At 44.3% G+C, this 12,043-nt stretch overlaps 1 protein-coding gene across 1 annotated transcript in view; it reads right to left on the reverse strand.

Moving 5' to 3' along the window:
- Positions 1-12,043, reverse strand: part of frem2b (FRAS1 related extracellular matrix 2b) — a 58,297-nt gene that overhangs the window by 18,599 nt on the left and 27,655 nt on the right. Inside the window, exons 3-6 of the mRNA XM_053422918.1 lie at positions 11,680-11,826; positions 7,297-7,527; positions 4,277-4,402; positions 3,073-3,324 (exon numbers count right to left, since the gene is read on the reverse strand). Coding sequence (XP_053278893.1) covers positions 3,073-3,324; positions 4,277-4,402; positions 7,297-7,527; positions 11,680-11,826 — 756 coding nt within the window. The remainder of the gene's footprint in view (positions 1-3,072; positions 3,325-4,276; positions 4,403-7,296; positions 7,528-11,679; positions 11,827-12,043) is intronic.

The raw sequence follows: 12,043 nt of genomic DNA on the forward strand, positions 1-12,043 counted from the left end.
CCTTCAGGGGGAATATGAAGGTTTGACACTACCTTATTTCTCCCCACTCTTCGTGTCCCATTAATTCAGTGGACGGGAGCAACCTAAACACCTCCAGCTCCGAAATCCAAATTATACTGCGGAGGTGTTGCCGCACAAACTTTGCGTGTTTTGTATTTTTAATGCACATGTGAGTGTGTGTGTGTGTGTGTGTTAAGGCAATCAATCTGATGTCATGCACTTGTGCCTCTATAATAAGCAGCCAGCTTGTCAGACGATAGCTGCAGGCTCGGTTTCTCCCCGTGTCACACTTAACGTCTAAACAGCGAGAATCAGAGTTTGAGAAAAACAAGGAGAAAACCCAGCGAGCGGATGTTTCCAGACACGGCGGCTGCGTTCTGCTCCCTGCACCCGGTGCAACCTTGTGAGTCAGAGCCACTCGCTGAAAACCGATACGCACAAGAAGATTTTGATTGACACTCAGCCACGCTAACAAAGACCGAGGCAAAGAAAACATGATTACAGATAAAGCGTGAATAAACCCCGGGTGCAGACTGCAAACACTGCTTGTCAATCTGAAGCCTGTGATTCACCGAGCCTCCTTTTCTCCTGTGTGTGTGTGATAATACACTAAGGACCTCTAATGTAGACGAGGGCCTGCTGGAAGGTGTTCAATCTTTAAAGAGAAAATGTTCCTGGTGTATTTTTAAATTAATTGACTTTTTCAAAGCTACAGTCACAGTTAATAATAGCTGAGATATGACGGCACACTGGCTCAGTGTAAAGCAGAGGCAATCATAAAATAAGAGTTTGCCTTTAATGCACTAACATGAAAATGCTGTTTATTGCTTGAAGGGAAACTGTCTCCAACAAGAATAAAGTACACAGAGGACACTAGTTAAAGCATTAACGCTTTGCCTTTGACTTTCTGAAAGTACTTGTAAAGCAAATGTTTAATTCTGTGTAATATTTAACTGCTTTATGTTTTTTCCAACATATTTACACCTCATCTTAAGTTAAGGCTGCATCCAAACCAACACATTTTCATTTTAAATCAATTAGTTAGTCGGTTAGTTACAAGAACAGAATATGAACGAGAAACAAGCAGAGCAGGGATTTCTTTTCGAGGTGGAACCGTTACTGACGGTAAGTGTTCTCAGTGTTTCTCCTTCGTCTTTGGCAGTCGTGTCGTGACAGAGGAGAACCAACCAGGAAGGGAACGTGTCCAAACAGCAGATGACGAACCAAAACGCATCCCTGGTGGTTTCTGGCACTGACGGTGCCAGCGGAGCTTTCCAAACTTCTCTGTTTTCGCCTCTCAGGGTGGCTGGCAATCTTAAAGGCAGCCACAGTGATAAGTATTCAAACTAAAATGCAGTAGAGTGAATGTAACCTTGGATGATTCAACAGATTAATCCATGAATCAATAACCTTTAGCTCTTTATGGCAGAAACAAGACGTGCATGACTTGTTACAGCCCCTGTTTGAATAGCCTCAGTGGCAAATCACTTAAATATGAACCTTGAGCGCTGCTATGCATCCTTTTAAAACCTGTGTGTCTGGGCACAGGTTTGGAGTAAACACCCGGGAGCAGGAGGTCGAAAGGCCCCGCGCTCACACTCAGGTTACACTGGACGCTGCTACAGGCCAGAAACATTCCGAGCACGTAACCTCCTCCACTTCCACGAGCAGGTCAAACAAATCCACTTGAAGTGTGTCGGACTCCATTCCCAAATAACCTGTTGCACAGACTGGAAACCACTGCTGCAGGAGCCTCCGGCACAGGAGCTCTTTACCCATTAACCTGCGGCACACGGACGTGAACTTGATCATGTTCAGAGCAGCTATAGAATATAGAGTAAAATATTTATATAGAGAATTTCCGTGCTGCAAAAAGACAGAGAATGTTCCTTCACTCGTGGGATTATTTCAGAAGCTGTCGTGCTGAGGGAAAATGAAACCAAACAGCAGGACTTACGTCACTGATCAAAAAAAACCACACATTTAATTTATTTGAGCTTAGATTGTTGTTAGGCAGCTGAATGAGCACTACACTGTGTTAATGATGTTTCTATGCATTCTGGGATGTTTTCCACAGCAGGTGCAGCACTGAGAAAAAGGAGGGGACTCCTACCAGAGGAAACTGAGTCACTTGAGCAGGTGGAGAAGATTAAAATAAATGCAGATGAACTTCATTTACTTCAGCTACGTGCACACTACTCATTTCCCAAAAGTCTTGATTTCCCGACGGCTTGAAATAGATAACAGGATGCTAAATTGAATAGCGCACCCCCCCCTCCAGTTATCTATTTCCAGTGCGTTTCGGTTCAACAAAAATAAATAAAAACATTTCCACTATCAGTTTCCACAGGTCCAGTGACGCCTGCCTGCGATCACACAGTCTCGACTTCACAGCGGTGCTTCCGGAGATAGTGAGAGCGATAGGGAACTGAGGAATGGCCGTCAGGTGTTGGGGAACAAAGAGGCGTCGGGGAGAATATGGGAGACTATCAGCCCTCCAGTCTGAGCCTGCAGATATGAGATAAAGGCTTCGCCTCCGGGAGGGAGGCTCGCACACTCAGACGTTTTCTCCCGAGACATTGGTAGACAAGCACAAACACACACACCGCACGAGAGAAGAAAAAAAGAAGAAGAAATTCAAACACACAGCGGAGATGCACACCGACATGTTTCCTGTCTGTCTGCCCACCTGTCTGTACCTGTCCCTGCGTCTCTCTCTCTCTCTCTGCTTGGATTTATGCAGCTGAAGACGCCGCCTGCACCAAACTTTCTCAAGTTTCATTTTCAGCTTCCGTCAGAGGGCTCATCCGTCGCACATATTAAATATGAGGTCGCACAAAAAACTGCAACACCTCAAACTAAAGCAGATAAAAGGCCCAGGAAGCAAATTCATGCTTTTATTCAGAACTGAATTAACAATTAGAAATGAATGGAAAAGGCTCCAAAGCTTGACTCTTAAGGGCAGAAAGTGATTTACTAATCAAAGCTTTTCATATTCTTGTACCTGCACAATTCATTTCACTCTGTATCATCTCTCACGTTTCACCTAAGACCTGTGAAACGTCAACCTACCGTCGTCTGCATCGGGGATGATGGTAATTGTGGCTTCGGGAAACTCGGAGCCCAGACGTCCTCCCATGGGCAGGCTGAGGCTGACGATGAAGATCTCCTCCTCTTCGTACAGGGAGTCGTCGATGATCACCACCCGGCAGGACTTCTCCACCTCGCCTTTGTCGAAGCGCAGGATGCTGTGGTGGTCCTCAGGCCGGGAGATGTAGTCGGAGTAGGAGAGCACCTTGGTGGGGACGGTGCCCGTGGCCGAGACTGAGAAAAAAACGGAATGACAGAAAGATGATCCCAAATGTGCCACATCAGAATATTCAGATAACTAGACAGATAAATTTCACACACATTGATATCTGTCCCATAGATATATCAGGTTAGAATAGTTATTTACTGGGAAACTGGGAAAAAAGATAAGAAAAGGGTTTCTTGCAATGTTTAAAGACCAAATCCACTCCAGCAATTTAATTGGTTCTTTCTTGGCCTGTGTCCCATCCTCAAGTTTCAGTAATTCAGCTAAAAAACAAATAAATCAATGGAAAGAAGCAAGAATATAACCTCATTAGAGAGGAGGTATAAATCAACATAGAAATATGATTTTCTTTTTCCCTGATATTGTTTTTTTTTGCAATTTACATGAACTTCTTTAGTAGCCTGGAAATAACTTTCTTCTTTTCTTTCTGATTAATAGAAGAATACATCTGTACAACATCCGTTCCTTTTCAAATCTGCTTTAAGAAAAGAGCGACCTTCGCTTCCTCCTGCATTTCATCTTCCACAGAAACGTTTCATCCGACGTGGATCTCGATGAGGTCGCTGTCTTTGCACTTCCATTTTTTCAAGGTGATATCCGGTGACAATCAAGGCGGCGATGAGACCAGCTTATGGTTCCTTTCATCTCATATCTGAGGCATCCATTAACTCGCCTCGCTTCCACCTCTGATGTGCAAGAAGCCTTTCAAACGCTGTGCAGCGCAGAACGAGCGCGGGAGCCATTAGCCGTGCTTCATTTTGACCATTTTCCTTTCACCATCTGCTGCTCCGACACAAGGTGGAGGGATGAGTGATAAGCATTCAGTCCAGATGAGGAGGAGGAGGAGGAGGAGAGAGGCACTGTACAAGAACACGAGCCATTCCCCCGAGAGACACGCTCATATTTCTATTCCAGGAGTTTACCGCTGACATTTCCCCATTAGGCTTGTTCCCGTGTTACCTTGCTGAGTGTAGCAGATGACCATGAGCTCCTGACTGACGTCCCCGCTCCGGCGCACTGGGACCAGCAGCTCGCCGATGTCCTCCTCGATGTTGTAAACAGCCGAGGGGAAGAACACTGTTGATTCTGCGGGTGGGGGGGGGGGGGGCGAGAAAACAGAATCAAACATCCACACACATGAGATCCTGATTGTGATACGAGGTGTTGTGTTATCAGAGCTGTGTACTTTTATTGTCGAGGCTTATCTGACTTGTAGGGAAGAAACCTGCCTGTGTAAGTGAACTGAGAGATGAAGGAACGGGGGGGGGGGGCGTCAGAGCATCAAACCATGTGTGAGATTATTTACATCAAAAAAAGTCTCTAATGCACCGGTTTGCATTACAGCTCTGCAGATAGCGCCTCCGTCTCGTTTTATCAAAACCCATCGTCTGCTGTTTATTTATCTGCAGCAAATATTGCAGCTTAGAGTCGGCTTATGCAGTGTGACCCCCCCCCCCCCCCGAGACGGGGCTGGTTATTGACCTGATCGACCTCATCTCAGGGGGAGAGCTGTCGGGAATCGTTTTTATAGAGGAGCTGGATTCAATTCAAATTCAGAGACGTCCCAGACAGGGAAAGTTTCCTCGAGGTTCAGAAAACATCATTATGTCTCCACAGTGTTATGATGCAGGGCAATATATATATGGAAATTTACTGTGAGCTTTCACATTGAACTGTACCGATTTTAAACGAGCACTCTGATAAACGATGAATGCGCTTTTCTCACAGGAAGTCAAAAGTGAAGAAACACAAGAGGAAGGTTTTGTATTTAAATGAGTATCTTGAAATAATGACTTTAATTAGAAAAAATGAAATAAAAGGTGTAAATTAAGTTTTTCCTAACTGGAGTTTACCCAGAGTTTGACTTTCACACATGCACAACACAGCAGGAGGTTCTCTGCATGGACACGTTCACCACAGCATCAAATCCTCCAAAGCAGCCGGGAGCAGCAGGCAGAGACAGGAAGTGATGTTTTAACTCACGTGATTTTCTTGACAACACAAAGACGCCACAAACTGTCCTGACACATTTGTCTGTGTCTTCCGTGTGTGTGTGTCACCGCTTTTTCATCGGGAAATGTGTCTTTCATATTTTTTGCATCAGCCGCATGTAAGAAGCGCCATCAACCTCCTCCCCCCCCATTCCCTGCTTTTTTATTGCTCGCTGGAAGATTGAACAGGCAAGTGTCATCATATAAGAGTCTGTACATTTCTCTTTTCATCAGTTACGTTTCTCTTTTCAGAGCACGCCATGTGAAGTTACTTTCTCTCTGACTCACGGATGTGATTGGCCGAGTGGCGTCACGTGGGTTTTCCAAAACGCATGCAATCAGTCTGTGTGTCTAGTTCCTGGTCTGCCAATTAGTGACCTCTGCTTCAGGGAATTAGAGGAAAATAACGAGAACAAAATTGTGTCACACACTCGGTTTCAGTTAAGAAGCCTACTGTTAGTTGCCAGCATTAATTGAAAGAGTAAAATATAAAGGTGTGTTTGCTCTATTTGGAAGCAGGAACACGTTGAAGCATTTTGTCTCTTTCACTGAGCGGAGGCTTCCTGGCAGCTCTCCATCTCTTTGTCTCCCTCTCTCTCTCCGAGCTCTGTGCATCGCTCAGAGAGAGAGAGAATGAGGTCTCTCAGCATTTCAGCCATGAAATCCACAGAGCTCAGACAGAGGCCTTGTATCCTGCTCACTGAGCATCATGGTCGCCCCCCACATTAAAAAGGTGCTTCTGAGTCAAAAGGAAAACGACCTGCACCCTTTCCCTCCCAAGGACCATGCGGAAAAATCTGCTGTCGTCAATCCGAGCCACTTGAGTTCGTCTGAAATCATTTATTTTACACCGTCTCACAGTGGCCGCCCTCGGGCTACATCATATTTCCTCTGCTCTCGGTGGGAAGTGAACAAGAAGCAAAGAAATACATTTTCACGAGCCCTCAGCGTTTGTTTTGACCTTGAGAGGCCGAGACGCACGGAAAAAAACCTCCACAACCCGTAAACAGCATAATGACACGGTGCAGACGTGTGGCTGCTGGAGTTCAAGGTGCGAGAGCCGGAAATAGGTTTTCACATCTCGCGGAGAGATAGCTGCCAGTTCTGTTGATTGCCCTCCAGAGACGGATGTTTTTTGAAACAAATCTGCAACTTAACATGATAATTAGCATAAAGTGTTGCCAGCAAAATTCATCCTCTTCACCCGATGAAGCCTGATGGGATGAGGATAAGAAGCATCGCCCCTTTTTTAACTCAAGCAGCTCTGTATCTCCGCTCCACATTTTAAACGATGCTTCGATTTGCATCATAATCATTTCAAATGCAAGGGAGGTCATCCTCATCCCTTTGACCTTGTTTATCTATTTAAGTGGCGAGAGCTTGTTCCTCTTTATTTTTTATGGAGCAATTTTCATAATCAACCTGGGCTCTTGGTGTTCAGTCTTCATGTGAATTGATATTGTGTTAGAATGACTCCCTGCTCTTCCCTCTTCTCTTCTATCCGTCTTCCTGAGCAGCATTTCACAAGTCAACGCTCGAAAACATGAACACAGCCGAAATGAAAGTTTGAAGGCTTCCTGGCCCCTAACTGAGAGCGCTGCTGTGAGAGAGAGATTTACCTTTTGACACTCTGCACTACCCATCATTCTTTCCCCGGAAAATGCATGGCCTTTTCTTACCATTTATTGATTTTTCATGTTCTAACCCACAGAGAAGGGGCATGTACTGTGTTATTTCACTGAAAATGTCCTGCTGTCAAACTCTATTATAGCTCTAAGACCCAAGTGGGTTGCATTGTTAAGCAACACCCCCCCCCCCCCCCCCCCCCCGCCAAAGAAAGGAAAAACGCAGGGTACACATTGCAGTATTTGCTTTAAGTTTAACCTACAATAAATATATATATTCTCAGTAAAATCTGCCACTATTCCAACATTAAATTGCATAATTAGTCAACATTTGATTAAGTCTCAATTAGTCTCTATTACTCACCATCATCAGGGTCCAGGATCTCCACAGTCGCAGCCTCGGGGAACTCCAGGGCAGCCATCACCGGCTCGGAGAGGAGGATCTGGAAGCTCTCGGACACTTCGTACTCGCTGTCTGAGAGGATGCGGACCCTCCAGGTGGCCGTGGTCTGACCCGGGTTGAACTGAACCTGTTTCTGAGACTTGCCCCGGAAATCTTTGTCCTTCTCTGCCGTGCCATCCTTAGTGCCGATACCTGAGGGAGGACATGGGGGGGAGAATGGGTTGTTATCATAATCAAGTAGCATCTGCAGAACCCAATAAATACTTTATATCAGGAGTCACCTTTGTCCTTTTCTGGCACTGGCAACCTTATATATTAAATGGTTTTCTTTGACGTGTTGGTTTCTATTATTCTCTGTAACCATGAATTGTGACGGTTATATGATATTGTCAATAAATATGATGGTTAAAGGAGACATACTATCAGTTTTTCTTGGGTGGGTCTTAAAGAGACAGGAGCTTAAAACCAGGAGTCTCTGAAAGAGGAGTCGACTCAGGGCATAAGCAAAGAGACGAGTCTTAAATCTTTCTCTAGTTATGACACAAATTGAAGTTATAAACCTTAATTCTATGTCTCAATTAAACTACTGTTTTTCAAAAGGAAGGTCCACACACTAGTTGGTCTAACTCGTCAATAGCTGCCTTCGTTCAGGATTCAGTTTCCCAGTGTTTGAAGCGACCATGGTGGGAATAAAGCCAATTATCCCTCACGTCAGCCCGGTTTCTGTAGAAGCGGATGGAGGGTGACTTGTGTTGTCTGACCTTCAGCATGTGAGCTGTTTGATGGAGCTTACAGCCACTATAGCAGTGATACTGGCAGGATTCCTGGGGAGAGGGAGCACTGAAGCCAGTGAAATGTCACAAAGCCTCTCCATTGTTTTTGCTAACTGGTCACACAACACACAGCAGGGGGTCTGGCAGTAGATATAAAGAACATGGCTACACACACCATGTCCATGCAGCAGGATGCCACAAATAAAAAATACGAGGAATTAAGCGATAAAGGGAGCGGTGGCGTGACAGGAACTCATTTTTCTTCAGAAACACAAAGAAGAGAAAAAACTGAAATATCATCTCAAGTCAACCCACGAGATCTTCAAAAGACCTCAGATTAAGGAATGCATGAGTTTCGGGTTTTTAAGAAAAATTGCAATTCTATTCTTTGATGGGAATAAAAAGTGGGCTTTGAAATGCAAGCACAGGCAGAAGGAAACGGCCCCGGCACATATGTGCTGAGATAAAGTGGTCAAGCTCGGGAAGCTTGGAGCTTGGAAAATCAGCCGTCTTCAAAGAGCTGCTCAGTGAGTATGATTTCCTCCCAACTCCGTCTGCTGAGCAGCGCTGGGATTGGATGGCCCGGATCACAGGAGCAACTCTGAGGCATTGTGGCAGGTGCGCTCTTTGTAGGATCCATGACCGGTGAAGCAGCATTCCACCAGTGGGCCCCTGTGTCCCTCAGGCTGGGTTTAGGAAAGAGGAACTATCCACTGGCCCCGGATCAGTCGTGATCTCATCGCAGCACTGAGGCAGATGGGTGGCTTGAATTGTCAGGCTGCTCTGGTGGCCTATTTATTCTGGTTAATCAAAATGGTTCTTTTGATGCCTAAAGCCTCGTTGCAGAAGGGGAAGGGGCAAACTCAAAATAATCACTCTTACAAAGTGTTGAAGGATGCAAAACTTAGAGACAAAATATTGGTTGTTCGTTTTGTACATAAAATATAATTTTTTAGAAGTAGGTCTGATAAAATGATATCTCCAAAATAATTCCCTCTTGGGTATCAGGATTCTAACTTTCTTTTTTGGAACTCCCTCGAAAAACAAGATGATACATCTCATGATGATAGCTCCAGTTAGAGGTTTGATTTCTTGAGATTTAATAAGATTGTGTGTGATTCACTAAATTTTGCCAAAAGAAGGTTCCCGGGTTGAATCCCAATTTTGCCTGTGTCTTGTTTGGATGGGTTTCCTCCCACAGTCCAAAGACACACAGATTGGGGTTAGATTAATTGGAGACACTAGTGTGAGTGTGAATGGTTGTTATTCTGTGTATGTCGGTCCTGTGACTCACTGGTGACCTTTCCAGGGTGAGCCTGGCCTCTTGCCACATTGTCAAATAGACATTAATGGGATAGCACAACAAAAACAGTTTTCTGTTCAATCTGAAAATGTTTATCTTGGCCAGAAATAAAAAGGAAGATATATTTCCACAGCGAGAACCAAAACAGATAGTGCATGATCAAATAATTTCAGCCTCGGTGCATAAACATGTATTTGCTTACTGTTAAAAAGAAATGCACGACATAAATGGTTCCACCACTTTGGTGTTTAGAGAGAGAAACTATATCGCTGTGCTACTTTGAGGGCATTGTCAAAGCAAAATGTTCCCGCCTCGGAAGAAGAAAGCAGAATAACGCTTTTCTTTGTGAGGTTTCCATCATGGAGGAGCCCATCACCCCCCCTCATTCATTATCAGCCCCTCGCCCCTTCATGCCTCCTCGATCGAAAGGAAACTGCCCTGAGGAAAAAAACGATCATTTGGAATCAAAAGAACGCAACAGCGACTTTGGACACTTTGAAAAAGGCAGGCAGAATTTGTTTTCTGGGCACCGAACGCCGAGTCTAAGTTCAAAGTGGCGCTCCTTTCATGTATAATGCAACCATTAATAAAATAGCAGCAATGCTGCAGAGAATCAAAACAAGAGATAATATTCAAGAGATATACTGTTTTCTTGTTTAATATTAATTCGCAGAGGGATCACTGCGAGGTCGTCACACAGGAAAAATACTTTTCCATTTTCTTTTGTTCTTGCTCCTCATCAACATAAACAACAAAATAAAAGCATATTCCTGTTCTCAAAGTTGTTTACTTTTTACTGTTATCTGCAGCTACACCTGCCTGCAGAGCAGTAGATGAAGATCTGCCTCTGGATGTGTATTTTCTTTTCACTGAGTAGATTCCCTGTGCAGTGTGAGGCGCTGTAAAGGTCAGCAGAATCTGCATTTCACCTCAGAGATATTTCATTAGCCAGAAGCCCAGGGGCTTATAAAGCTAGAGACGACAGTACAGTTTATATTCTATGGGATTTGACCTTTAAAATTGGTCCATTTTAATCGCTCCTCATCTACATAGACGGAATAAATGAAAGCACTAAAAAAAGGACATTTGTGCCAGTAGTAAAAATTCCTTCCACCCATAAATGCTAGGCCAGTTTTTTTAACAGTACGGACAGGTATTGTTCATTTAGTTCCAGCCAGTAAACTGCCTCAGCTAACATTTGGAGTGGCGTCGTTCCGTGGCCATCAACCTCAGGCGACCTCTCTCCTGAGCACACGGAGTCCCCGAGGGAATCGTCTGTGCTATTGTGTGATTGGAATGTAAACAATGGTTGAAAGGAGGGAGGGGGTGAAGGGTCGCGACCTGTGTCACCCTGAAGGGTGTCTGGGCCATCCTTAGAATTGCGCCAAAATATATGAAGAGTGTGATGCATGTCGACGAGTCTTTGCTGCGGGGGGGCTCGTCGATCAATATGTCGGACCTCAGGCACCGAGATAAAAAAGGACTGGAGAGAATTCCAAACAACATCTTCAGAGGAGGAGTGGGGTTTCATCCCCTTTGTTTGTTTCTTTATCTGAACATCAGCCATGAGGACACATGAAAAGAATCAACAGAGTCACTCAAGTGTGGTGTTAAGTTAAGAGCAAAGTTTATGGGACAACACGTTACAACATAAACATATAAACATTGGTCCATATCCTGCCTTTTTTCATTGCAGAGCTTAGAGGGCAAGTTACCACTTATATACTCTGTTGATACTTTGCCCCAGAAGCGACAATATTAGATCATCAGAGAACATTCCCCTGAAGGTCCCAACAACCCGAGCGGAGCCGAGTAAATCTGCCTTTTACTTTCATGCATCTCATGCTTGAAAGGGGCTGCGCAATGTTTTCAACTTGGACTCCTCACCCTCTCTTGGAATGTTTTAGAATCTTTTAAAATTAGTTTTAATAGAATATCTGCTTTAACTTTCCTTCTTTTTGGATTTGACCCTTTAATTTGGAGCCCATCTCAACCAGGACACCCTGGCAGAAGAGCTTATTTATCTCAATGGCACCTTCATGTTTAAATATGGGATAAATAAACACTTTATATATTTCTGATTAAATATGTATTGCATTCATTTATTTACTATTTTGTTGCAGATCAGGACCTAGATTAAAATCAAACTTTTTCAGAAATACAATATAAATCTTTGCTCATGCTCTCTAGTAGCTTTGAATAATGAACTGTGGCTCACCTTGGAATGAATCAGTATTGTTATGGTAGTCAGAGGTTGTGTTCACTTACTAACGAATGAAGTTTCCCCCAGGTAGCCTCGCCGCCGCAGCACCACCTCCAGGAACTTGACCTCTTCATCCACCACGTAGCTCTGCTTCTCTAAAGAGATCCACGCCCAGTTCAGACGGAACTGCTGGTGCTTCAGCTTGTTGCCTCCTGCAGATAAAACACAATTAGAGGGAAGGCAACCTCAGATGTCTCGCCAGCGCTCATCACACGGTTCAAAAAGAAAACAAAGACGAGAAGAGTCAAATGAAAAATACCCCTTATTAGCAGGATTTCTTGGATACCTGCAGGACTTGACTTCACTCAAAGGGAGGGATGAGGGATGTTCTGCCCTTATGCAAAAGAAATAGGGTCCGTGCATTCTAAT

Source organism: Pleuronectes platessa, chromosome 5 (assembly GCF_947347685.1).
Source record: "Pleuronectes platessa chromosome 5, fPlePla1.1, whole genome shotgun sequence".
Classification (NCBI taxonomy): domain Eukaryota; kingdom Metazoa; phylum Chordata; class Actinopteri; order Pleuronectiformes; family Pleuronectidae; genus Pleuronectes; species Pleuronectes platessa.